Source organism: Miscanthus floridulus, chromosome 8 (genome assembly GCF_019320115.1).
Source record: "Miscanthus floridulus cultivar M001 chromosome 8, ASM1932011v1, whole genome shotgun sequence".
Classification (NCBI taxonomy): Eukaryota; Viridiplantae; Streptophyta; class Magnoliopsida; order Poales; family Poaceae; genus Miscanthus; species Miscanthus floridulus.
Genome location: NC_089587.1, coordinates 170,040,650 through 170,064,171, shown reverse-complemented (window position 1 = coordinate 170,064,171; position 23,522 = coordinate 170,040,650). Strand labels below are relative to the sequence as shown.

The window sequence follows — 23,522 nt, the reverse complement described above, 5'->3', positions numbered from 1 at the left end:
TGTGAGGTCCCTCCTCTCTTCCTACTAACAGAGAGCAGGGGAGGGCCGGCGGGGATGCCGGAATCCGGCCAGAGGATGCACGTCGGTGGCGATGGAGTGGTGGGGAAGGACTAGGGGAGTTGTGTGCACCCTCAAGGCTACCTGGCTTGGCTTGAGGTAGTCCATGGTCTCCTAGCCACATGCGCAGGTGGCATGCCGCCGCGGCGGCCTATAGCGACGGGGAAGGCAGCGGCAACGGCAGCGAGATGCTTTAGTAAAGCATGCGCAAGGCGGAGAGGGAGGTCACAGGGCTGGTGGTGGCTTGGCTCAGAGGCGAATGGTAGTGGGCGAGTGCACCGCGGCCATGGGAGCACCACCGGTGGCCATGGCTATAGCTCGACGTCCGTGCTCTGGCGCAGAGCGACTAGCGAGGCGGGGAACGGCAGAGCGAGTGAGGGAGGCGAGGAGAAGCTTGGGCACTCAGTTTTGGAGGAGCAAGGGCATGACCACGCATCATGGAGGTGGGGTGCTGATGCCCTACATGGTGTTCACATGCTCCCCCATTGAGGAGTTTCCCAGAGCACCTAGCAGGCGACGACGTGGCCACATGAGAACCAAGTTTTGGGCATCTTTGGGGCATATTCGGTTCTAGGCACCTTAAGCAAAGTGGCTAGTCTTCGAAGGGTCTACAATTTCTATTAAGGATGCATGGCCATTAGGGTCCTCCATCAGTGGCAAATTTTGCTCCAAGTGGACAGTGTCAACGTAATGACAGCGACAAACAAAACTCTAAATCGATGGTCAAAACGAAGTCAAACTGGTGCCATCTTTATACATGCTCTTCTCCATCATGTATACTCCAACTTTTATTTTGGTACCAAATCAAGTTGCTTAACAAAATTTGGAGAACGCGGAATGCCGATGTCGATGTTAGTTAAGTGATAAAGTAAACTTTTGCTATTTTGGAAACTATTTTTGAAGATCCAAATGAACTCCAAATTTGATAAGACTTGATCTATTGTTTTCACCATGAAAAGTACTTTAACTCATCTTAAGGAATCCAATTGAGTTACCACATGAATTTGGATGATAAAATGTCGCAAAGAAGTTAACTTACTGCTGTCACTTCAGGGACTTAAAAATTTTTATCGGGAGCCTAAGACAGGAGCTGATTCAATCTTCAAGCCTTAGTTTGACTTAGTTCTAAGTTGATCTAGCTCTTGGTACAAAAATAAAGTTTGTTCTACACCACTCAAGCTTCACCTTTTATTTTAGGTGCAACTCCATGCAAGCACTGTAAGCGATTGGTCAACACAGGTCAAAATAGCATCATGGTAAAGCTTAAATTAGAGTTTTTGACCGATTGAGGCATTTTCTTGACCTTTGCTCAACATGAACCCTTCATGACTTTTATTATAGAGTTCAATTAGAGTCATTGGGTCAAGGTAGCAAGGTTTGTTTGACATCTCATATTCCCATTTACTTAATAAAGCAATCTAAGAAAGATTATAACTTATCATTTCATGTGACTTCTTGATTCCAAACTTCATGAAACTTTTTCACTGGTCAAGATGGATGCATGTTGATGTAATGTACATGAAATAAGCATGTTTAACATTACTCTTGCATAATCTTAACAAGGGTCCACATGTAATCAAAGGTGCATTGTCCAAGTTTAAGTTGGAGCTCACTCTTGTAGATTTGATCTTGGCACCTTCATCACCACTTAACATGTCATGTTTGAGCTCAAACCCATTGCTTAAATGGTGACAAACACCTAGGGTGTTACACACATGTCCACCAAGTCATTGAGCAGCATGTCGGTGTGTAGCCTGGATGCACACAACAATGCTCGGACCTTGTGGTAATGCTTCAATAACTTACGATATTTTTGTCGCCTGAAGATTCACCCACTTTAGAACCAGAGGGTTGTATGGGGATAGACAAGCTCCGTGGTGGTGAACGGCGATGGGATGACTCTCTAGCACCATCGGTGGGAAGCCCCACGATGGGGGACAGCGCCACCATGGAGGAATCGCTACACAGTGCAAGACAAGTTCAAGCCCAGATGATAAGGGGTAGAGCAATCAGATTTAGAAGGCAAATGTTTAACCAATCTAACTGGTGCCGCGTGGCACAGAATCACTAGTGGCAGCCCCCATCGGTGATCTAGCCCTGGTTCATTGCCAGCATGTGATGTCGGGCAATCATCTTGTCAATGGTGTATGTCCCATGTGGGCGGTGGTTGGCCCAAGCGAGGACATGCTCCATGATGATGGACTATGTCCAACCATGGGCACACTCTCTGGGCAAAGGGGGCAAACCAGCAAGCCATAGCGGCTAGCGCATATCATGAGCTTTTGGCTCTCATGGATAGGACCTACATACCCATGTCGATGATCGTCCTCTGAGTCCATCATAATGTAGCCCGAAGAGCGCTCGAACATGTCCTCGACGGACATCGAGCGGGAGCATGAGGATACATGAGACCCGCTCGATGTGGGCCAGCAAGAATAGAGGAGTCCACGTAGCCAGTGATGATGGTGAAGTGGAGCGCACTAGGAGTGGTGATGGTGAGGGAACCACCAGTGCCGTTGGTGCCAGCATCGTCATCGAGGACGACGGGGAGAGCAATGGTAGTCTAGAAGACGAAGGGCGGGAGTTTGATGGGAACACCGGCCTCCTGCGATTGGATGTCGACGCCACCTCCGCTAACACCAAAGTAGGGCAAACCATCGGCCCCTCCTCCTCTAAAGTAGGGAGAGCCAGTACACTAGAGGAAGCGGAGATCAGAGCCAGGCGACCCTTCCTCGAGTAGCGCTTCATGGGCACAACCTTAGTGGCAAGCGACGAGGAGGTGGACTTCAAGACTTTGCGAGGTGAGGCGAGGGTTTTTTGCGCAATGCAAGGTGGAATCAAACAATGGGAGCGAGTCTAGGCTTTATGTATACACAGGGCGGACCTTCTATATGCTGTGAAGTATACAAGCTTTATGTATACACAGAGCGGCACTTCATAGATCAAGATTCTTGATTAAGCTCATTGTCAGATTCAGTATAAAATGTTGTTCTATTTGCATGATTTGGTGAGATTTTTTGTGATGTTTTGGATTGTACTCATGTGATTGCATTCGCACGAATTAGATAAGATTATGTTCGAATTGGTGTCATCTTTTATGTCATAGATGTTGTTACTATTTCCTATAAAGTTAGTCAAACTAAAAATTATAAACGACATAGTAACAAGCATCACAGAAAAAAGAGGAAAAACTATGGAGGATACTGTCCGATGCATTCAAATGTACTGAGGCTTGACTTTCTTACACATGCAGGGGTGCATGCTCGTATAGAAAAAAAAATACAATCAGCACCGGTAGACTTTGAACAACGAGATATACATATAGTTGATGTGGTTGCCAAATTAAAATAAAGTCACCAACCACAGATACACATGCATAGATGTTTAATATAACATAACATGTACTAATTTAGAATTAATCTACCACATTGATGTCAATAACTTATCGCACTCCCATGAGATCCTACACTCCTCGTTGCATAACCTAGACCACAACTCCCATACTTCAAATCTGATGGGCCCACCGCAGCCGGCGCCTGTGCACTGATGATGCCCATCCTAGCGATGAACGGGGTGAAGACTAGGCACTACATCATGTGGCACCATGTCCTACAACCGCCAGTACACATCTCGGTAGAACTATGGAAAGGTCTGGTTCTTCCACGGCAGTGCAACCAGCCCCGCTTCGTTAGGACCTTTGAGCTCCCTCAACAGGCATCAAGCAATGTCATTATTTTTGCCACCAATATTGGACCTATAGAGCACAAGGGCGTAGATGTACATTCCAAGTTTATAGCTAGCCTCAGTAGAGTGTTGAAGCCATTCCATCAGTGGTGTCAATGATCTACGGGCTTCTAGAAAGATGGGACACAAGCCGGCGAGGAAGCATGCCTCTAGGTTTCCCATGCTAGACAACCTAGTCATGAGTAGGGCATGATAGTCATTATCGTAGTAGTGGTGCTCCTAGAAACCTTGATGCTATAGCACCCGGCGTAGTGGTATGCGCCGCCCGACTTCAACGGTGCCGCACACCATGCGCATGAACAAGCAGGTTGCCCGTAGGCTAGCAAGGTCATCCATTGGGGAATATGATTATTTAGTGACACAGCCAACAATGTCTATGGCCAACTCCATCGGGAGCCAATCCATCATGATGTGGCCGAGGAAGAAGTAGAGTCAGAGCGTGCGCGTGAGGAACGACGATGGATACGACATCGGAGCAGAGTACGAAGGTGCGACTATGATGAGGCGGAGAGCGTTGGGGAAATATGGCTGGCGTTTTATGTAGGCAGAGACTCCGTGTTCTTGAAGGATCACGTATACCATGTAAACATGTCTCAAGGAAGTGAATCGTCCAATGCGACGGTTCTTTCTCGAGGAACCAAATGACGCCTCGCTCGAGTTCTAGGTGTCCATGTAAACGTGTCTTGGGAAAGTGAATCGTAGCAAATCTTGTGTTAACAGAAGATCTGTAATCATCTGGTTCTCTCCTATTTAGGTGCTCCATACTCAATTGGAGGTGCTTCAAGTTTGTGAGGTGCTCGTTCAGGGGCTCCATGTTCCCTTGTTCTTGGAAAATTAGCAAAGGAGTAAACAAAGTTCCATTCGATGTATGTCACATTGCATGGTGCATTAAAGTCTAGCCCATGTTGTTTCTCAGCTGCCGGACAATCCTACGCGTCGATCTAGATTTAAAAATAGGGCCCAAACTTAAAATTGTAAATGACATAGTAACAAGCATCATAGGAAGACGAGAAAAAACGAGACTTGCTCATTTGAACTCATCACTGCATGGTTCTGGTAAGTTCAACAAATTTTATCTAATACATGCAAATAAGAGGAGAATAGTGCAATCCCATTACTCAATGTCATCCACCTACTACCAAAACATACTAGTTCTAACTATAGATGATTAACATGACTTCATACTTGAGAAAAAGAGCTTTTGACCACCATGACACGCTTGAGACTTGAATCTCTAGTGCGGTTGTGATCGGTCTTTTCTGTACTTTTATTTGACTCCAATCCAAGCAGTCACAACAGTCGAGGGGCAGACTGGTTGCTACGACATTCAAAACTAACAACCCTTTATATTGTGTCCTATGAGATCAAATATATAGCGGCCAGACTTTCTTACGTTCACAGTAAAATTCAACAGCTATGTCTCATCCGTTATGCATTAGATCTAAGGCGATACTTGTTGAGATGAACTCCTCGCTGCATGGTTCTTGCAAGTTTAACAGGGCCTAAGACAGTCCGATACTAAAGAAATCTTGATAGATCAAATCATAGTTTTGATGAAACAACAAAATACAGATCGTGTCAACTCTTATGTCATATATGTGGGGTCGTGGGCGTGAGCCGCGCGTGCATGGGTTGTGGGGTGGTCAACCCCACTACCCGCGAAGGCGTGAACTACTATATAACAACAGAGACAAGGGGTGAGAGGAAGTCTGATCCGTTATGCATTACATCTGTAACACCCCAGGTGTTTGTCATCAGTTAAGCAGTGGGTTTGAGCTCAAACATGACAGATTAAGTGATGATTAATATGTCAAGGTCAAACCTATGGAAATGAGCCCCAACCTAAACTTGGATATTGCACCCTTGCTTTACATATAGGCCATTTTCAAGATATATTTTTGGCTGGTGTTATTGGAATATCTTCATGTGTCTCACATCAATACCCATCTATATGAGTCACTGGAAAAGTTTCATGAAGTTTGGAATAAAAAAGTCACATGAAATAATAAGTTATATCCTTATTGGAATGACTTTACTAAGTGCTTGAATTGCACTATTAAGTGAATGGAAATGTAGGTCATCAACCAAACCTTGCAACCTTGCCCAAATGACTCTAGATGAACTCTACAGCAAAAGTCATGAAAGGTCCATGTTGGGCAAATGCCAAGAAAATGCTCCAATGAATCAAAAAGGATAATCTAAGCTTTATCGTGATCCTACTTTTATCAAAGTAGAATTGTAGGTTCTATGCAAGCTTTGATGTTGGACCTTAAATAAAAGTTGTAGTTCATATTATGTAGTTCATATTATGTCGGGCCGAGCTGAGCATCCCTACGCGTGCGCGCGAGGCTCCTGGTGCTTCCCCACCATTCCCCCACCGCCGCCGGCCCTTCTCCGGCCGCCACCGATCGATTCCCCGGCGTTCTCTGTTCAAGTTCGCGTCAGGGACCCCGTGCTAGAATTCAACAAAGGGAAGGGGTCTAACTGCAAAGTCTGTGACTCAAATGAATAGTGCCGATAAGGACCTATTTGTAGTAAATTTGCTGAATCTTTGGAAATTTATAATAATTCATAGAAAAATTGTAAAATAGTAAATGAGGACTTTTTGGAATCCTTGTGAAATTCTCTATGCACTAGATCTATAATATGGCATGTTTTAGTTTAAATATTTTGCGGTAAAAATAGATTTGTGCAGCAAGGTTGTAATGCTAGTTGAATTTGTTATTTTCCATAACTACAGATCTAGGGCTCCAAATGAAGTGAATTTTTTGTGGCATGCTACTCATGTGATAGTTGATGTGTGGTAAAAATTTCATGAGTATTGGATGAAGTATGAGTGAGTTATTGGTTTATCTCGCTCTCACATGATTTCTTGCAATAGGAAATTGTCTTTTTCATAGAGGTTGCTATACATATTCAAATGAAGTGAAATTTGTACAGTAGACTATTGAGAGGATATGTGAGCCACTGTAATTTTTGTAGAATTTATTGTATACTTTTGGTATATGTTCATTAAGTCACCTTGTTATCTAAAATAAATTAAGAAATGCATTAAAAGAATTTATTTGGGCATGGACACTAGGTTTTCTGGTGTTCTTTAGTCATGTGTGACATGTTGGTAAAGTTGGTTTTGCCTAATTATGTGTTTGCAACATAAGTTAATATTTATTTTCTTGCAAATGTGGTTTATGGATAGATCTGGGAACTTAGCTAGGTTCTTCATGATAATGTGTTTTTTTGTGAAACTTGTTTATACAAAAGTCGTAGATTATTCATGTATCTAGGTGCTGTTAAAATTTGGTGTCATTTGGCCAAGTAGTTTAAGAGTTACAGTTGTTTAAAGTTGGGTTATACAATTGATTGATCTCTGTCTTGTTTAGACCAGTTTCGGTAAATGTATAATTTCGACCTACTTAACTTGTGAATCATGCTATGATGGTTATAGATGAAATGTAGATAATTTCACAAGCTTTCCAGAATGTCTTCTTGCAAGTCATTTGGATTTGTGTAACTCCAGTTATAGCTAAATCTTGTAGCTGCTGTTTGTATGTCCAGAAATTGACAGATTCCAATTATAGTTGTTTGCTTGTATATTGCTAAGTGTGGCTCATACCTTTGATGATGGTTGAGTTAGAGTACCTGAGATCTTGAGAAACTTGTATCATGCTTGGTGTTGTCGTCTTCTTTGCTAATGTGGCATGATAAATTGTGCGATATTTAAAGTAAGCAATGCGAAGTGCTTGTGCATGTTAATGTGACCTTGTGCTTGTCTTACTTACTGCATGCGATGCATTGTCTATTGCACTTCCATGTATTTATACACTTGCATCTTGCACCTCATCTAGGTATGCTAGATGCATCACGGAAAGGATGTGATGTTGGAGCCAAACCCGAAGACGGTGTTTGGTGGACCTATCCCGAAGATGGAAGGACTGAACAAGTGCTAGGACGGGAGATGCTCACTTAGCGAGTGTCGTCTAACTAACACTGACTCAGTGTGGGATCCTAGGCAAGCCCCAGAGCATTCTAAGTCTCCCATGTTTTTACAAATAACTTGAGTATCTTTTATTGTTGATGATGCATTAAGTATAGGAATTGGATGGAACCAATTGTTGCATTATATCCTTACCTTGTCCAGATAAAATCCTATGAATCCTAATTAAGTGTAGGATTGAATGATGCTTAGCTATGCATAGACCGATAGAAGTCAGGTGATTTCCTATCACCTGCGAGATGTAGGATGAGCTCTAGTCACAGTTGGCTATATATGCTATCATGAAAAAAAAACCATGTGTTAATAATGAATGGAGACCGGACGGGATGACGGTAGTGCAGCAATAAGGCATAGAGGTCTTGGGTGTGAATTTATCCCCGTTTGTGTCATTTAAGGACCGATATGCTGTACGTCCTCATGTCATGTTGAACGTAGCCTAACACTTAGCTGGCCGGATAAGTCGTTCCGACCGCGAAGCCTAGTAGCTCGACTCAGGCCGGGGACGCGAGCAGTAGCGTGCATTCTAGAGGTAGTAAGGATGTGTGGAGAGCCATTGGCATAAGTCCAAGGCGGGTTAGAGTCCCGAACAACCTTGGCAGAGTGGTTCTCTGAGAATGTTGATCTGTTCGGACTCCCGACTCCTGAATCGTACCAACAGTGACTTGTTTGCAACCCTGACGGGGAAGCGGGGTTTGTGTTAGGAATACCCCTCCAGCTGAATAGGAATCGATTCGAATCGCCGTCTCTCCCGGATAGTGAGAACTTGACTAAGCAGTGGCAACGTAGATTCACTAAATTTAAAGATATAGTTAAAGGATGATGATGATGATAATGACAATGAGCCATGAAATACCTGATATGGTTATTATTGTTTGTAACTTAATCAAGTGATTGATTAGTACAGGTGCTAATATAGAGGGTAGGTAATGGCTAAAAGTCACTGCTAGTACAGGTAAATAATGCTAATGGTTACTCAAGCTTTTACGCAAAAAGGTTGTCCACCCAGATCCACTAAATTAAGCTATGCATGATCCTTGGTGTCATTTGTTTTGGTTTCTGACGGGTAAGTCTGGCTGAGTACATTCGAGTACTCAGGGTTTATCCCACCATGTTGTAGGTGAAGTTCTTGGCCTGTTGAAGATGGTGGCTAACTGCCGATGGGCTCGGTGATTCTATAGTTACTTCTCATCTATATGCTTTTGTTGGATGATGTCACTTATGCTAGCAATGTATTTGGAACATATATTAATGTAATCTTTTGAAAGCTATGTTGTTTTCACTAATCGGTTTTGAAACCCAAACTTGTACTATTATTTGTGAATCCATTTGTAATATTATTTTCCGCTGCAACCCTACGTATGTGATGTGTATTTGCTTAATCACGCGATCTTGGTTGTGATGTTGATTTACCGAGGTCTTTCGGGACACTCGGCGGACTACTGGGTTTATATGAGTGAAAGTATGCGTGTGTCAACATGTTAGCAGGGACAGCCGTACTTGATCTTGTATAAATTGGGCAGTTCTATCACAACATCTAAGGTGATACTTGTTGAGATGAACTCCTCGATGCATGGTTCTTGCAGGTTCAACAAATTTTATTGAAGACTACTGATATGTGTTTGGTTCTTGCAAGATCAAAGCCACTCATGACTACTAGTACTATTGATACGTGTTTGGTAGTTCATGCCTTAGATGTAATGCATAACGGATGAGCCTTCCTCTCGCCCTTTGTCTCTATTGTTATATAGTAGTTCGCGCCTTCACGAGACATGGGGTCGACCACCCCACGACCCACACGCGCACGGGTGCGCACCCATGACCCCACATATACGGCACAAGAGTTGACACGATCTGTATTTTGTTGTTTCATCAAAACTATGATCTGACCTATCAAGATTTCTTTAGTATCGGACTATCTTAGGCCCTGTTAAACTTGCAAGAACCATGCAGCGAGGAGTTCATCTCAACAAGTATCATCTTAGATCTAATGCATAATGGATGAGACATAGATGTTGAATTTTACTGCGAACGCAAGAAAGTCCGGCCGCTATATATTTGATCTCGTAGGACATAGTATAAAGGGTCATCAGTTTTGAATACCGTAGCAACTAGTCTGCCCCTCGATTGTTGTGACTGCTTGGATTGGAGTCAAATAAAAGTACAGAAAAGACCCATCACAACTGCACCAGGCATTCAAGTCTCAAGCGTGTCATGGTGGTCAAAAGCTCCTTGTGTCCAGCTTTCCTACTGCATTCACTTCACTCTCATCAATCGTGCAAGGTCTATATGAAAGGAGCATCCCCCCTTCCCTCGTCCGATAACATTGCATCAATCTGCTTGCTCCCCCCCTTCCCTCACACGTTTGCATTTTCCCAATTGCGTTCCCTAATGGTTTTAGGATCTAGATAAAGGTAATGTTCTTCATATCAAACTGTACTATTTGTATGAACTTATTATTGTGTCTGCTAACCTCATTGCTTCCCCCCTTTCCTCGATTATCATTTGTTTTAACCGAAATCATGTTTACAGATGGCAACTACTTACCATACCACGGATGTGTACTCTATAACAAACGATGTGTTTTGGTAGCTAGTTGTGGAGCCAGGAGAATAGAATAGGTTGCTTGTGACTTGGGGGCATCGTGTACATGACCGAGCTACGCGATGCCTAATCGTTTAAGTTGTTCGTGTGGTTGTTGGGCAACAACGCATTACCAGAGTTGTTGAAGACCATAATTCTAGAGAAATCTTTGTGCTTTGTAGCACTATTGTGGATGCCCATTGGCTCTCTACCTATAGTGTCGATGTCAGTGGAGACTACGTAATTTTCAAGATGGTTCACTATCTCAACTTGATCGAAAGTCCTTATGACCTCAACTATCTCAACAAGACCAAACTGATTCGCTGACATTGGGATTGTGTGTGCTCTAGGTACTATTCATTGTCCTATATCAATAGTACTAGTAGTAGTAGTAGCCATGACTAGCTTTGATCTGTGGGACAACATGAAGTCATGTAGTGTATGTGTTGAGCTCATGTAGTAGGAACCCTTTCTAATATAGTATGTTGTGTTATTTGCATGTCTATGTCAAACTTTGTTAAACTTGCCAGAACCTTAAACCAAGGAGCAAGTATGGCCTTAATCTAATGTAGAAAAGAAGAGTCATTGGTGTTGAAATGTTATTGAACAAGCAAGAAAGTCCACCTATCATTTTTTGAACGCCTCGGACAGTGAAGGTGCTCTAGTGGATGAAGTTTCCTCAGTTGGTTTCTGTTTGTTTTTTTTGTTGCCTTGGGTATCTGGCCTAATGGCATGAAGTCATGTATTTTATGTGTTGAGCACATGTACGAGAAGGCAACTGCATGTTCCTCATGGTTTCGATCTATAGAGGGAATGGGAGAGCTCCGGGAAGGTAGGAAATAAAACAAGCAGAGTTGCGGATGAGATCATGACGGTTAGAGCGATAGAGCGAAGATTTACTCAAAGATTCTAAATTTTGACCAAATATATAAAGAGGAGTATGATGTGTAATAAGTATTTTTATACAACATAAAACAATGAGCTTAATCAATATTCCTCTTCGGTGAAGTGCGAGAGGAATCTCTGTACTGCCAGGTCAAGATACATAGATAAATCTCGTCGGCACATCGGGCAAGTGGATCTCTGGCCGAACGACTTGTTGATACACTTGCAGTGGAATGCGTGGCCGTAGCCGGGCATTTCCACAACAAGGCCAGCCATAAGATTAGATGTTTCATCCTCTAGGCAGATGCTGCAATCTCGACACCTCGCTAGCACTACCTCCACCTTCGCATAGACCATCAAGAGCACCTCAGACACAATGAACTTTAACTGTTCGTCGACCCAAAGCTCAAGCATGGCATGGGCGATGCAGCCATCCTGGCAGTCCTTGCGCGCTAGGGCCATAAGTTCAGGAATGTCGGGCTTGGGAAGGATATCCTCCCATTGCTCGTCGGTGAGGTTGAGTTGCTATAGCCATGTGAATGTCCTCATCAAGCCACGGAGGACATCACGGACACCTTCTTGGTCATCAGGGATGCCCACGGCTTGATTCACCTTCAAGATCCTGGTGGCATTGCCTCCTTCGCACAGGAGGTACATCGGCTGCCAGTGACTATCGGCTTTGAGGGTCTTGGTCACCGTGCATTCTAGGGTCACAGAGAATGATGCTTCAAGGACGCTCCCACCAGATGGATCCTTGATGGTAAAGATGTTCTTCAACATCATTCTACACTTGATGCGGTGTTTGAAAGTGAAAAACTAGGCAGCAGGATCTCCGGCGGAGCTCATGGGTCCAGTGGCTCAGTTTGTAGCTATGATTTGAATTGGTTTGGAGTTGGAGTAAGGACGATTTAAAGGGAACTCGGTGTTAAATAGCTGCGGGATGAACGGGGGGACAGTTACGAGATGGAATTTCAAGTGAATCGCTTTGAATGTAGAGGACCTTAGATGGCTTCCAGTAAATGTCGTCCCAGATTCTAGGGGTTAGTCGAATAGTTTTCCAATACTGGACGTGTTGGGAATATTCTAGTAGAACATAAGATGTGTCCGACCTGGTGAAATTTACAATGCTCGGACTTTCTTGCATGTGCTATAAAATTTGAATAGCTATGTGGCTCCCCCATTAGCCATTACATCGATGCAAGACTTGATCGGATGAATTCTGTTATGCATGTTTACCATACTACAGATTAGAAAGAGAACCAGAAAGAAAGCTGCAGGCAAAACCAACCAACAGAGTCATTTTGCTGTTGAATTTTACTATGAACGAGAAAGTCCGACTGTTGTATATTTGATCTCATAGGAGTCCTACAACACCGACTATGACTCTAGCAAGGAGGAGGATGATCTGGAATACTGGTGAGTCAGCGAATCACAAGAGCGCTAGCCAAGAGAAGGATGCTTCAATTTTTTTCTCTTCTCTAAAAACTCAAAGCACCTTAGAATCCATGACTACTTTTTCCAGGGTGGGAAATCCATGGGGATATCATTCGAATAACCCATTTAGCTTTTTTGGAGGGTTTTCCATCCCCGGGTGGGCCTTCACCTTACTTCCTAATTATAGGCCTTAGTTCAAACAGCTGCAGATGCAGTCACACACACACAAAAATCGCCAGTTGCAGCGCAATAAGCTACAGCGAGTAGGTTTATTTTTTCTTTTTTTGGTAATTTTTAGGTGTCAAATTCATGAATCTTTTAATTGTTTATTATCATCCTCTCTTTAGTTTTATGTTTATTTATATTATGAAAAAACCAAAAAGGCAACAACTAAGGTCGTTTGAAATTCTGGTCTCTGCTGAGCAGATGGGGCGGTCTGCCCGCCTAAAAATTTGATTTCGCAATGCGCCGAGCAGTCCAGCCAACACGCACCGAAAATTAGATGTCTCTCTTTTGCCCTTCGCATGGAAAATAGGTTTACCACGCCATCGATTTTAGACAAGGGCATTTATGGTAATGTGATGGCCACATAAAAGAGCTACGAGTCACCGTCTCTGCCTCCATCTCTATTCTCTAGCCACACCATCTCTCCTCTAGCTCCAAATCCTAGTCCCATGGCCTCCCTTTCCACTCTCCATCCACCTCCTCTACCACCCTGCTCTGGACCCTAGGCGCCATCGGAATAGCAGCTTGACTCCCTCTCTACTCTCTAGCCGCACCCTCTCATATATTTTCGAACCCTAGCCGAAGATGGATCCCCTTTGATTCATCGATAGTAGGTCGATTAGCTGATGGCGGAAGGACCGCCTTGACGATGGTACAAGCCAAATTCGGATCCCCTACCTAGCTCGACACCTATCACGACCGACTGGATCTGATCCTAGCCGGAGCCAGATCTGGTACCCCTTAACGTTGGCTGCACCAACTCCATGACCGCGATGACAGGATGGCGGTACCGATGACAAAGCGAAGCCAGGGAACATAGAGGAAGAGGTACCCAAATTCCTTTTATGATGTGTGCTCTACTGTAGTGGCTGAACTAAGGATGTGTAGATAGCGATGGGGTTACATATTTCCTATAGTTGGGTGTAGCTGACATGTGCTTTAATCGATTAATGACTTCCATATAATCTATAGTTACTAGTTAGGTGCTTATTTGCGTACTCTTGCTCTACTGTGTTGACATTCTATAGAAGCTTTAGTTAATAAATACCTTTGTAATCTAGATGAACAACCACTAACTGCTTATGAATGAGCACGTGCACAAATTGCAAGGAATCATAGAAAGATGGAAGAACTTGGAATACAACATGTGGGCCCAAAACCTATGTCTCTAAAGGCAAAAAATTCAAGCACAAAGGGTAGACACGATGAAGATTTAGAATATATCCATGAACTAGGGGATGTAGTTGAGGGATTTGATAATACAGATGAAACAGATTCAGATTTAGAAGATGAGCCAGTGCCCCTATCAATTGATGAGGTGCTTGTTCTATCTTGTATTTAGTTTGGAGGAGGAGGGAGGCCATGGGGGGTGTAGGTAGCCATGCAATGCTTTACTATTTGGATATCAATGGAATTTGTACATGCTTGCTACTTAAGTTTGTATCTCCAATTTCAGTGTCTAGGTCGAAGAAGCCATAGAGGAGGCTCTGCCAGCAGGACAAAAGGTAGCGCTGCCATGAGTCCTGGGCAAAGGCTCTCCAAGCGAGTGAGGTCAACACCACCAAAAGAGGTTGCTCATGGATTTTGTACTCAGAGGTCTTTCGCTGGTAAAGGGTGGAGGTAGCAGCAGTAGGTGAACATAATTCTCCATCACGACCGACACCTAGACCCAGGGATCAATTCCAAGTTCATTAATTAACTAGAGACATTGGTCAGGATGGCACCCTACCTAGCCCTAAGAGAGACTCCTCACAACCAGATGATGATAGCCCTGCTGAAGAGGAGCCTTCTCAGCAAACTCCCATCTCCCCCCACCCATAGAACGATGAAAGTTACCTAGGTTGGTATTACCTTACAGATGTCTATCAATCAATTTGCACTAGCTATTCAATATCCATGTAACTTTTCTAATAATCTGAATGCATGAAAACTATGTAGTACCATTTCTGGGAAGAGCGAGGAAGCTAATGCCTCGAACTCATGAAATTATGCTTGACAAAATGAGCAAATCACTTGGAGGAGCGAGGATGTGCATCTCTGTTGCCGAGGGGAACAGAGGCCCACATGATCCAGTGCAAGCTACCAAGTTTGCCTGAGAGGTAGGTGTAGTAGTCAGAAAGGAAGTACCAATTTTGACACATTGGAAAGAATACAAGGGGGAGAAGCATGGCACCGTCTATTGCACAAGATTTGTTGAAAGGCTAAATGTATGTATGGGTATCCCCTCTTGACATTCAACTATGCTTTGAGCAACTTTAATGAATTTACTTTTCATTCACACTATTGTGTGCAGGGAAGGCTGCACGTTAACAGTGCTCACTCACCAACAAAAAAAGCTTGCTAAAATGTAATGCAGTCTGTAGTATGGCAGGAACGCTATAGGTTGAAGAAAACATACTTCAATGGCATCCCTGCTAATCAAATCCGTATGACCTCTCCTGTCTCATCCATGAACGATGCACAGTGGTGTGAACTTGTCAAGATATGGTCTAGTGCTAAGAACAAGGTGTGTGAACCCATCGATTTCCTGTCTAGTCTTGCTATGGTCTACTTGTGCTGTTGTCTAACACAAATGAAGCTATAGAAAACATCTGAGAGGAATAAGCAAAACCGTGCAAAAGTGAAGTACCACCAGGCTACAGGATCTCGCTCCTATGTTGTCCACATGCAAAAATTTGTAAGTGATGGCTATGTTTTATTATTACTCTTGCCTTTGTATAAATATAAAGCAAAACTCATGTGTAATGTGAACAGAAGGAGAACAAGAGGAATGCAGTAGAACAACATCAAGGACTTGAAGAAGAAAATGGTCCACCTGATGAAGATGTTAATGCTGTGAAAGTCTTCAGAGACTTCCATACCATTATGAAAAATGGCCTGAGCGATGCTGTAAGAGCAGCAGTTGTAAGTACCTTCTTTTGCTTCCCTTAAAATCTACTAAAGTCATCACCATAAAAGAAGGAAATGTAGCAGGAGCCTAGTGTTATGGAAATCTACTAAAATCTACTGAAGCTTATGTAATCTCTATCAGCAGTAGGTTGAGAAAGACCTATGCATTACTTGTTATGAATCAATCTCTTGAGTTTTCAATTGAAGTCCTCTTACAATATCTGTAACCTAATGTTTTATTGATTGAATTTCACAGAAAGCTATGGAAACTATACAAGCAGAACCTGTTGCTGATGGGTAGTAACCAATTACTAGTGCTGATGTTGTTTGCAAGGTCCTCTACGTCCACCAGGGCAAGGCCCCCTCCTAGGGAAGCGACAACAACCTTTTTTAAAGAATGCTGGTATCCAGACAAGCTCCACCAGAATAGAGACATCGTGGAGAGAATGCTTCGGGAATAGCTTACTGTTGAATAGGAAAGGTCCGCTGCCCTCGTCGATCAAGTGAATGAACTGAAGAGAAAGACAGAAAAGACTGAAAGGGAGCTTGAGGAATACAAGAAATAACAACAGAAGGAGTACAACAATCTTTGTGAGATATGCATGTGCTTCAGCTCTATCGGTAATTCTCAGTCTTCAACTCTTGTGGCTTGATGTAGTAAACATTTGTGGTTTGATATGTGGACTCATGTGCTGGTTTGATGTGTGGACTCATATGTCGGTTTAATGTGGTGATACTCTGTTAGTGATTCGCTGCTGACGTGTGAAATATAAATTGTTGTTATTTAATTGCTAGGTTAAATAGTTATATAGTCAGTCTGTGCAGTAGTGACGATCTCCTATTACTTCTATGACGAATTGATAGTACTTCATGCGGTAGAACCAGGACAGGCCATGTGATCAAATAAAAATACGACACGTAGACGAACCAGTACACGGCACATGAATTGACCAGGGCACGGCATGTGAGCTATTAAAAATCCGACACGTGGAAGGAAAGCGTTAAGCCACGTGGACGTATAAAAATACAACACGTGGACGGACAATATAGTGACGTGTGGTCAAATAAGAAACAGAGACGTGGACCATTAAAAATACGACATGTGGTCCAATGAAGAAGTGACATATGATTCAACAGCAACACGACACGTGTGCTAGTACAAAACTGACATGTGGAACAATAGGAAAATGACACGTGGTCCAATAAGAACATGAAATGTGCAAGAACCAGAGATGGCCACATTGTGCAATAAAAAGGTGACAGTACCCTAACCATCTCCAATACAACCGGCTATAGCATGTAGACGTGGGCTATAACATGTACACGTGGAAAGCATCTCCAATGGAAGCGCCCACCAACATGACAGCCCCTGCCACGCATGCCAAAATAGTTCTATGACGGTTTGTTTTTTGTCACAAATCAAAAGCACTTCTATGACGATTTTGCTAGATTCGTCATAGATATGCAATAGTGACGCGACTTCTATGATGAACCGGTTTTCGTCATAAATTCGTCATAAAACTGAAATTATGACGAATTTGGCTCATTTAGTGATGAAATATATTTGTCATAGAAGTGGATATTCCTAGTAGTGTAAGTAGTGCTTTTCATTTGTGATGTCAACTATCAAAAATTGACTATGTACTATAGAGGTATACACGGGGGACCTTGAGTATGGGTACGTCACAGGCCATACTTATGGAGGACACATGAGTTTATACTAGTTTGGGCCTCCGAGGTGGAGTAATACCCTAATTAAGTTCAGTGTGGAGCTTGTATAATGAATTTTAGGAGTAAATTTATGTGAATTAAGCTTGATTGTAAGAGAGGTTAGATCTAATATAGATAAAGTTCCTTATATGGCTCTATTAAAACTAACCCTTCCTTTCGTGGCCTTCAATTTTGAACTTACCTAATTTACCCCAAATCAATCTTTCATTCTTTTAGTGGCCTTTCCATAAGTTTTCTCCTGTAATGGTGTTAGGTAGGGGATGAAAAGACCATTTTGCCTTTGGACGTAATACAGAGTTCAGTGTTTCATTGTATGTTTCACATATATAGTTTAGTTTGTATGTGTTTCCTTTTGAGCATTATTTTGCCTTCTTTCGCATGGTTTTAGGTTACATAAAAGAGATCATTATCAAATTAATCCGAATTACATCAAAGGAGGATTAGCATTCAAAAACTTAATTTTGATCCTTCTCCTAACCATGATAACTAAAATCGCCGTACTCCAATTATATCATGTAAAAACAAATCATTACAACATACAAGCAGAGATCAACCAGAGTGTGTATTACAATATAGAACACAAATTATTTTGAAATGTCAAATTATTTTAACAACAGGAGCAAAAAAAACACTTTTGCATGAATTCGTACAGAAGTCTTATACCAAACCTACGAAATTACATGCCTTAAGAGCGTCTCCAAGAGCGTTTCTAAAACTTATTTTCTAAAGTATTATTTGGAGAGTCCTTTGGATAAAAATCGTTTCCCTATGTTTTGTGCGCACTAGAGAGTCAATCTCGTTGTCTCTTTTTGATAGCGAGAAATCCAGAATAAAAGAGGACTATTTTAGATATCTAATTAGATAAGTTGTTAAAGAATATTTTTTTATATAAAAATCTCTATTCCTAACTACGAGAAATGATATAGACAGCCTAAACCAAGACTTTGCATTGCAAGAAATTTGGTGGCCTCCGTACCTCCAACAAGGGGCTGTGAACTTTATTATTCTCTCCCCATCAAAATCACAGCGGGGAAAAATATTATACTGTCCCCATCTCCTCCCGCTTTTGCTTCATGTTTGATTCCCTTCTCCTTCATATCCACCCCCCCCCCCCCCCCCCCCCCCCCCCCCCCCCCCCCCCCCCGATTGGTCTTCGATCTTTCAAGTTTCAGGTTCGATCTCTCTGCCCCTCAAAAGTTGTTTCGTAATCATCCTGTTTCTCTCAAATCCTTGCTTGTGATTAATGCCTAGCTATTTTCTACTCTTCGAGTTTGCAGATCGGCACAGTTTTGGTCGCAACGGCGTGGTATTTCTTCCTGATTTAGGGTTCTTCGGCTTTGGATGATCAGGAGTTGCCGGATTATTTTAGCAGGGAACAGAATGGTGTGAGATTGGTTTACAGCCTGGATCTCTCTTGCATCAAATGGTTGAGCAAGGCAAACCACGAAGCATCCGGGCGAAGGCGAAGAAATCGCCGTTTGTGGAATTAGAGGCTGACGAGATTGGCCAGGCTAGTGGTGTGGTGTTCGCAAGGGAATCAGCGCTGGCGCCTAAGAACGACCAAGGATGCAGCGTCAGCCATAGTCATGGGGACGACGAAACACAGGAATCGGATGGGTGCGTGCAAAGCCAGGGGCTAGACGAGCATGGGTGGGTGGACTTCGGTCACTCACTGCAGCTGGTGCTGTTCTCGCGGCAGTGGAGCCTTGCTGAAAGTCTTGTTGATCTAGCAGATCAGCAGTCGATGCTAGATTATGGCCTGTCGATTGCCCTTGATGCCATATGGTTCTTGCGGACGAAACGGGATCTTGAGGGGCTCAACAGTCTGATAGCGAAGATTGTGGCCTCAGGGGCAAAGGATTTTGCCAGAGCGATCCTCAGGACGTCGCTGCTTGCATCATGTGTTGCAGCCTGCCAAAGCAAGGCTATCACTGTGGGTGATACCAAGGAGATTGTCGCAGAGAGGTGACTCAGCTTACATATAAATGTTTTTATTCAGAATATATTGCTTAATACATTATTAGTGATGTTATTTCTTTTGGTGTTGAAATTTAGATTGCATGAACGTCTGCGAGATTGTCCTGGTGCTGAGCATCTAAAAATAGAGGCAGGTGCCAAGGTGAAGAAGTTTATGGAATGGGCTTTACAGTGTATTCATATGCACCATTGTTCTGAAGACACACATAGGTACAGATGGAGCTGCAATACTCTCCAAGAGGTACAGCTTCATTTATCAGCATTTAGAACCTTCTTGGACATAGCTGGTGACAACTTATGTGGCAAGATTTTTACTGAGGCATTTGATGCGGTCTGCTTCCCCCTTACACTCTTCTCAAGTTTATTTGAACCTGGATGGTCTTCTGGGAGTTCAGCAGTCTCCATTAAGGGCCTTTTATCATTGCTGGTGGAAGGAGGCGCTGACAATGTAAATCAGTGTTTCCTTGAAGCAGCACGCTTTGGAAGTACTGAACTTGTACGCATTCTGCTGGAGGTAATTTTAGTTCTCATTAATCTTGATGTAGAAGTTAACAATTCTGTTTAATCAAATACTAAATGTGCAAATGAGCATGTTTTGCTTTTCTTTAGGAACTAACTTTTTACATTCTAGAATTTAGAGCATGCCTTTAAAGTACTTATAAACTAGCTGAGGTGATTTTGTGCGTTCCCAAGGAATGGATTGGGCCTATGTGCATGTTAAACTAAAATGCTGAGTTACTGAAGTAGATTTTTTATGAACATTTTTAGCTGCGTCAGTTATTCTAACTTTGGCCTGAAATACTGCTCTTCTTCACAGAAGTAACCATATTCATGATAGTGTAACCATCTTTTCTCAATATTTTGTTATCGTCTTCCTCTTTTGAGTCTTTAGCTTTAATAACTATGTATCTAGACTCGAGAATCCTTAAAGTAGGAAATGTTGGCCTCGTTTAGCGAAAAATGTTGATGCTGAAGTGTAGTTTGAGATTTTGCTTTCTCAATTTTGGCCTGAAAAGGAATCTACAAGTTTTATTGACCAATTAAAAAAATTAAAGTTGTATACAAGAAAAATCTAAATATTTCTTTATTCGAATATGATTCTAATTACACCAATGTGATCACATAAAAACAATATTGGTACAGTGTTCGTCAAGATATAGATCACTCCTAATGTTTTATTATCCAAATTCCAAAAATATTGGTACCAAAGAATTAGAAAAGGGAGGGAGTGTTGAGTTCGGCTATAGGCCACTGCAAAATTATGACATTTGCATGACCATGCGCAAAACTAAAAATGAATTGTCCATGCCATACAAGATTGTGGTCGTTTGCCAGAACATAACTTTCTCCATAGATGTAGACAATTGCTGGAAGCTTTTGTGCTTGATGGGCAGGACTAATTAAGGTTACCTGTAACAAATATAGAATCGTATCACATACTTATTCCATTTATACTCTATGGGATCTTAAGGAGCCTAGGCATGGTTGGGCTATGATCATAGAAAATATTCTCCTGTAGTGGCGGAGTGCAGCACCAAATCAGGAGTAGGGGGGGGGGGGGGGGGGGGGGGGGTTCTTGTTGCTACTGCTAAAGAAAGCAATGGCAGGCTTCCTGGCTATCCGACTGCTTGTTTCTGGGCCACCATAGGTACACTTGTTGGCAAAGGAATAAGAGACAAAGCCCACTTCTCCCATTCATTATATACCCCCTTCAATGCTTGGGCCGGCGAACTATTTGGATGCCTGTTCATCTTCTCCGACCAGCTGCAGCAGCATCTAACAACTGCAGGTACTGAGGTCAGTGCACGGAGCAAGGCGGTGGGGGTAGGGGGAGAACCCAGTTTCGCCTCCACTAAGATTTCACCCCTGCTTCCTAGATAGGAGACTTATGAGTTGATTGGGTGCAGAGACACCTTTGGTCGTGAGCATAGAGGTTTTTCTTCCAGTTCAGATGTAAATAATTGCTGAAAATCTGTCGTATTATCCTAGAAATGTCAACTATTGTATTGACCCCTTAAATATCTTTGAAAAGTACATTTCACAAAGAACAGCATGACAATGCAACAGTAATTTTTGCCCCCTTTATGCAGGTTGCATATCAGAATGGCTTGGCTGTGGACACTGAGCTGGCTCTAGTGTATGCCTCTCATTACTGCAAGTTCAACACAATGGAATGCCTAGTTGATGAAGGGAACGTGAGTTCTTTCCTTAGCCCTCTGATAAAAGCTGCAGAGCGTGGGTGCTTGCAGGTTGTCCACTGGTTTGTCAGCCGAGGCATCTCTGAAATTGAGATGTGCCTTGCCCTGACGACTGCTGCCTCCAGCGGCCATTTCATGGTGGCCTCGTACCTGCTTGCACATACCCCCCAGCAAATCCTTGAAGCTCTCAGCACACAGATCCTCAAAGCTGCGAGGGGCCAGGGCAGCAGGTCGCTTGATGGTGTCACCTTCCTTCTGAGGTCCAACTTCCTAAGAGACTCAGCAGCAACATACAAGGCCGCAGACATCATTGCAACCGGGGGCACCAACGGCGAGCCCCCGGACCTGGTTGCCTTCCTGAGAGAACACTGGTCCCAGAGTGCGTTTGCTGAAGGGGTGAGCACCGGTGAAATGCACTTCATGAATGTCATGAGGGTCCTCAGGAGGGGCGCGTCCCCGATCTGCCTGGAGGACCTCCCGTCTGAGATGGTGCTCGGCATCACGTACCTGCCACTGTACCGTGAGTGCGTGAGCGCAGGTGGGCAGCTGCTGCCCCAAAGGCTCAGGGGGGAGCTGCTGGAGGCGGTGCACCGGCTCGGTGAGCCTGCTGGCATGGAGAACCAGGGGAAGGACCTCTTGCGGGCACTGGAGCGCCACATGCCATCATTCTTGGTTGGATCTTGAGATGTTTCATCAAGGTGTAAAAGAAAGCTTATGCAGGTTACCTTGCTTTAAAAGTGTATGAAGCAGTGTGCAGTTGCCAACTTCCAGTAGAGGTGGAAGTAGCAATAGTTTTGGTGCGTCATATGCCTCATGATCGTGTAAAGAAGTTTTGTATTTTGTATAAGAAAGAAGTTTTCCTTCTTGATTGCCTATTGAAGGGGCCTCTGTGTTTATCCATCACTCCAATCCATGTGGTGTCTCAATTCTGGATGTTGGTAACACCATCAGAGCGATGCTTGAATTGCGATCAGCAAAGAACCAGCCTGTTCTGTAGCCTATTCGGCTGCTTGTATTTTCCGCTGCTGCTGGCTGCTACCAGTTCATCGCTACAATGATGTATGAGGAAGTAAACAGCCACAGCAGCAACCTAGCTTCCAATTATTTTCTAGGGTGCGCAGGAGACGTGCATGTCTGATTGTGCGCGTAGTGGTGTTAGTGTAGTTCTTTTTGAGTGTTTGCGTGCGTGCCTGCGTTGTGTGTAAAATGCCTTTCAAGAAATGGATTCTTTTGCAAAGAGACATTTGGTCAAGCTCGTTCGGCTGCTTCACTCTCCACTTATTTTAGCTTATTTTCTCTCACATAACGCTATTAAATCATCGGAAATTAGTAAAAAACTAATCAGCCGAACGAGAGGCCGTGTGCATTTTTTTAGAATTTTATTAGTACAGCGTTGAACAGACGAAAACCCCAATTCCAATTCAACGAGGGTTCACTCGTTTTGAAAAGGAGCGAACGCTGTCTCCACCGCACTGCATGCATCCCCCCTCTCCTGGCCCACTCCTATTGCGCTTTTTTTTCCTATTTTTTTTCTTTATTCTATCTGCATGCACCCACTCCTGCTGCATGCGCCCACTCCTGTCCACTTCTCCTGCATGCGTCCACCCAAGCGGTTCTTTTTTTTGTTTTTTCTTTTCATTTTTATTTAGTTTTTCTTTTATGTGATTTTTAGTATTCTTTTCATCTTTTAATATTTTTAATCCTTCTTTTATTTATTTTTTTGGCAGGGTTAGCAAGTTGTATAGAATAACTTATATATATAAGTTGTGTTTGATAACTTTTGTATATAAGTTGTGTTTAATGACTTT

General features: G+C 43.1%; 1 protein-coding gene across 1 annotated transcript; it reads left to right on the top strand.

Moving 5' to 3' along the window:
• Window positions 1-18,680: 18,680 nt before the first annotated feature.
• Window positions 18,681-22,623, top strand: LOC136473971 (ankyrin repeat protein SKIP35-like). Its single transcript, XM_066471587.1, has 4 exons — window positions 18,681-18,711; window positions 18,817-19,504; window positions 19,595-20,030; window positions 21,607-22,623. Exons 2-4 carry the CDS (start codon window positions 18,963-18,965, stop codon window positions 22,396-22,398), a joined length of 1,770 nt encoding a protein of 589 aa, XP_066327684.1. The 5' UTR covers window positions 18,681-18,711; window positions 18,817-18,962; the 3' UTR covers window positions 22,399-22,623.
• The last annotated feature ends 899 nt before the right edge of the window (window positions 22,624-23,522 follow it).

Bases quoted from the DNA above. Each gene is read 5' to 3' on its own strand.
- LOC136473971 (XM_066471587.1), top strand. From the start codon at position 18,963: ATGGTTGAGCAAGGCAAACCACGAAGCATCCGGGCGAAGGCGAAGAAA. The intron at 19,505-19,594 runs GTGACTCAGCTT...GTTGAAATTTAG, and splicing joins AAGGAGATTGTCGCAGAGAG to ATTGCATGAACGTCTGCGAG. The intron at 20,031-21,606 runs GTAATTTTAGTT...CCCTTTATGCAG, and splicing joins TTGTACGCATTCTGCTGGAG to GTTGCATATCAGAATGGCTT.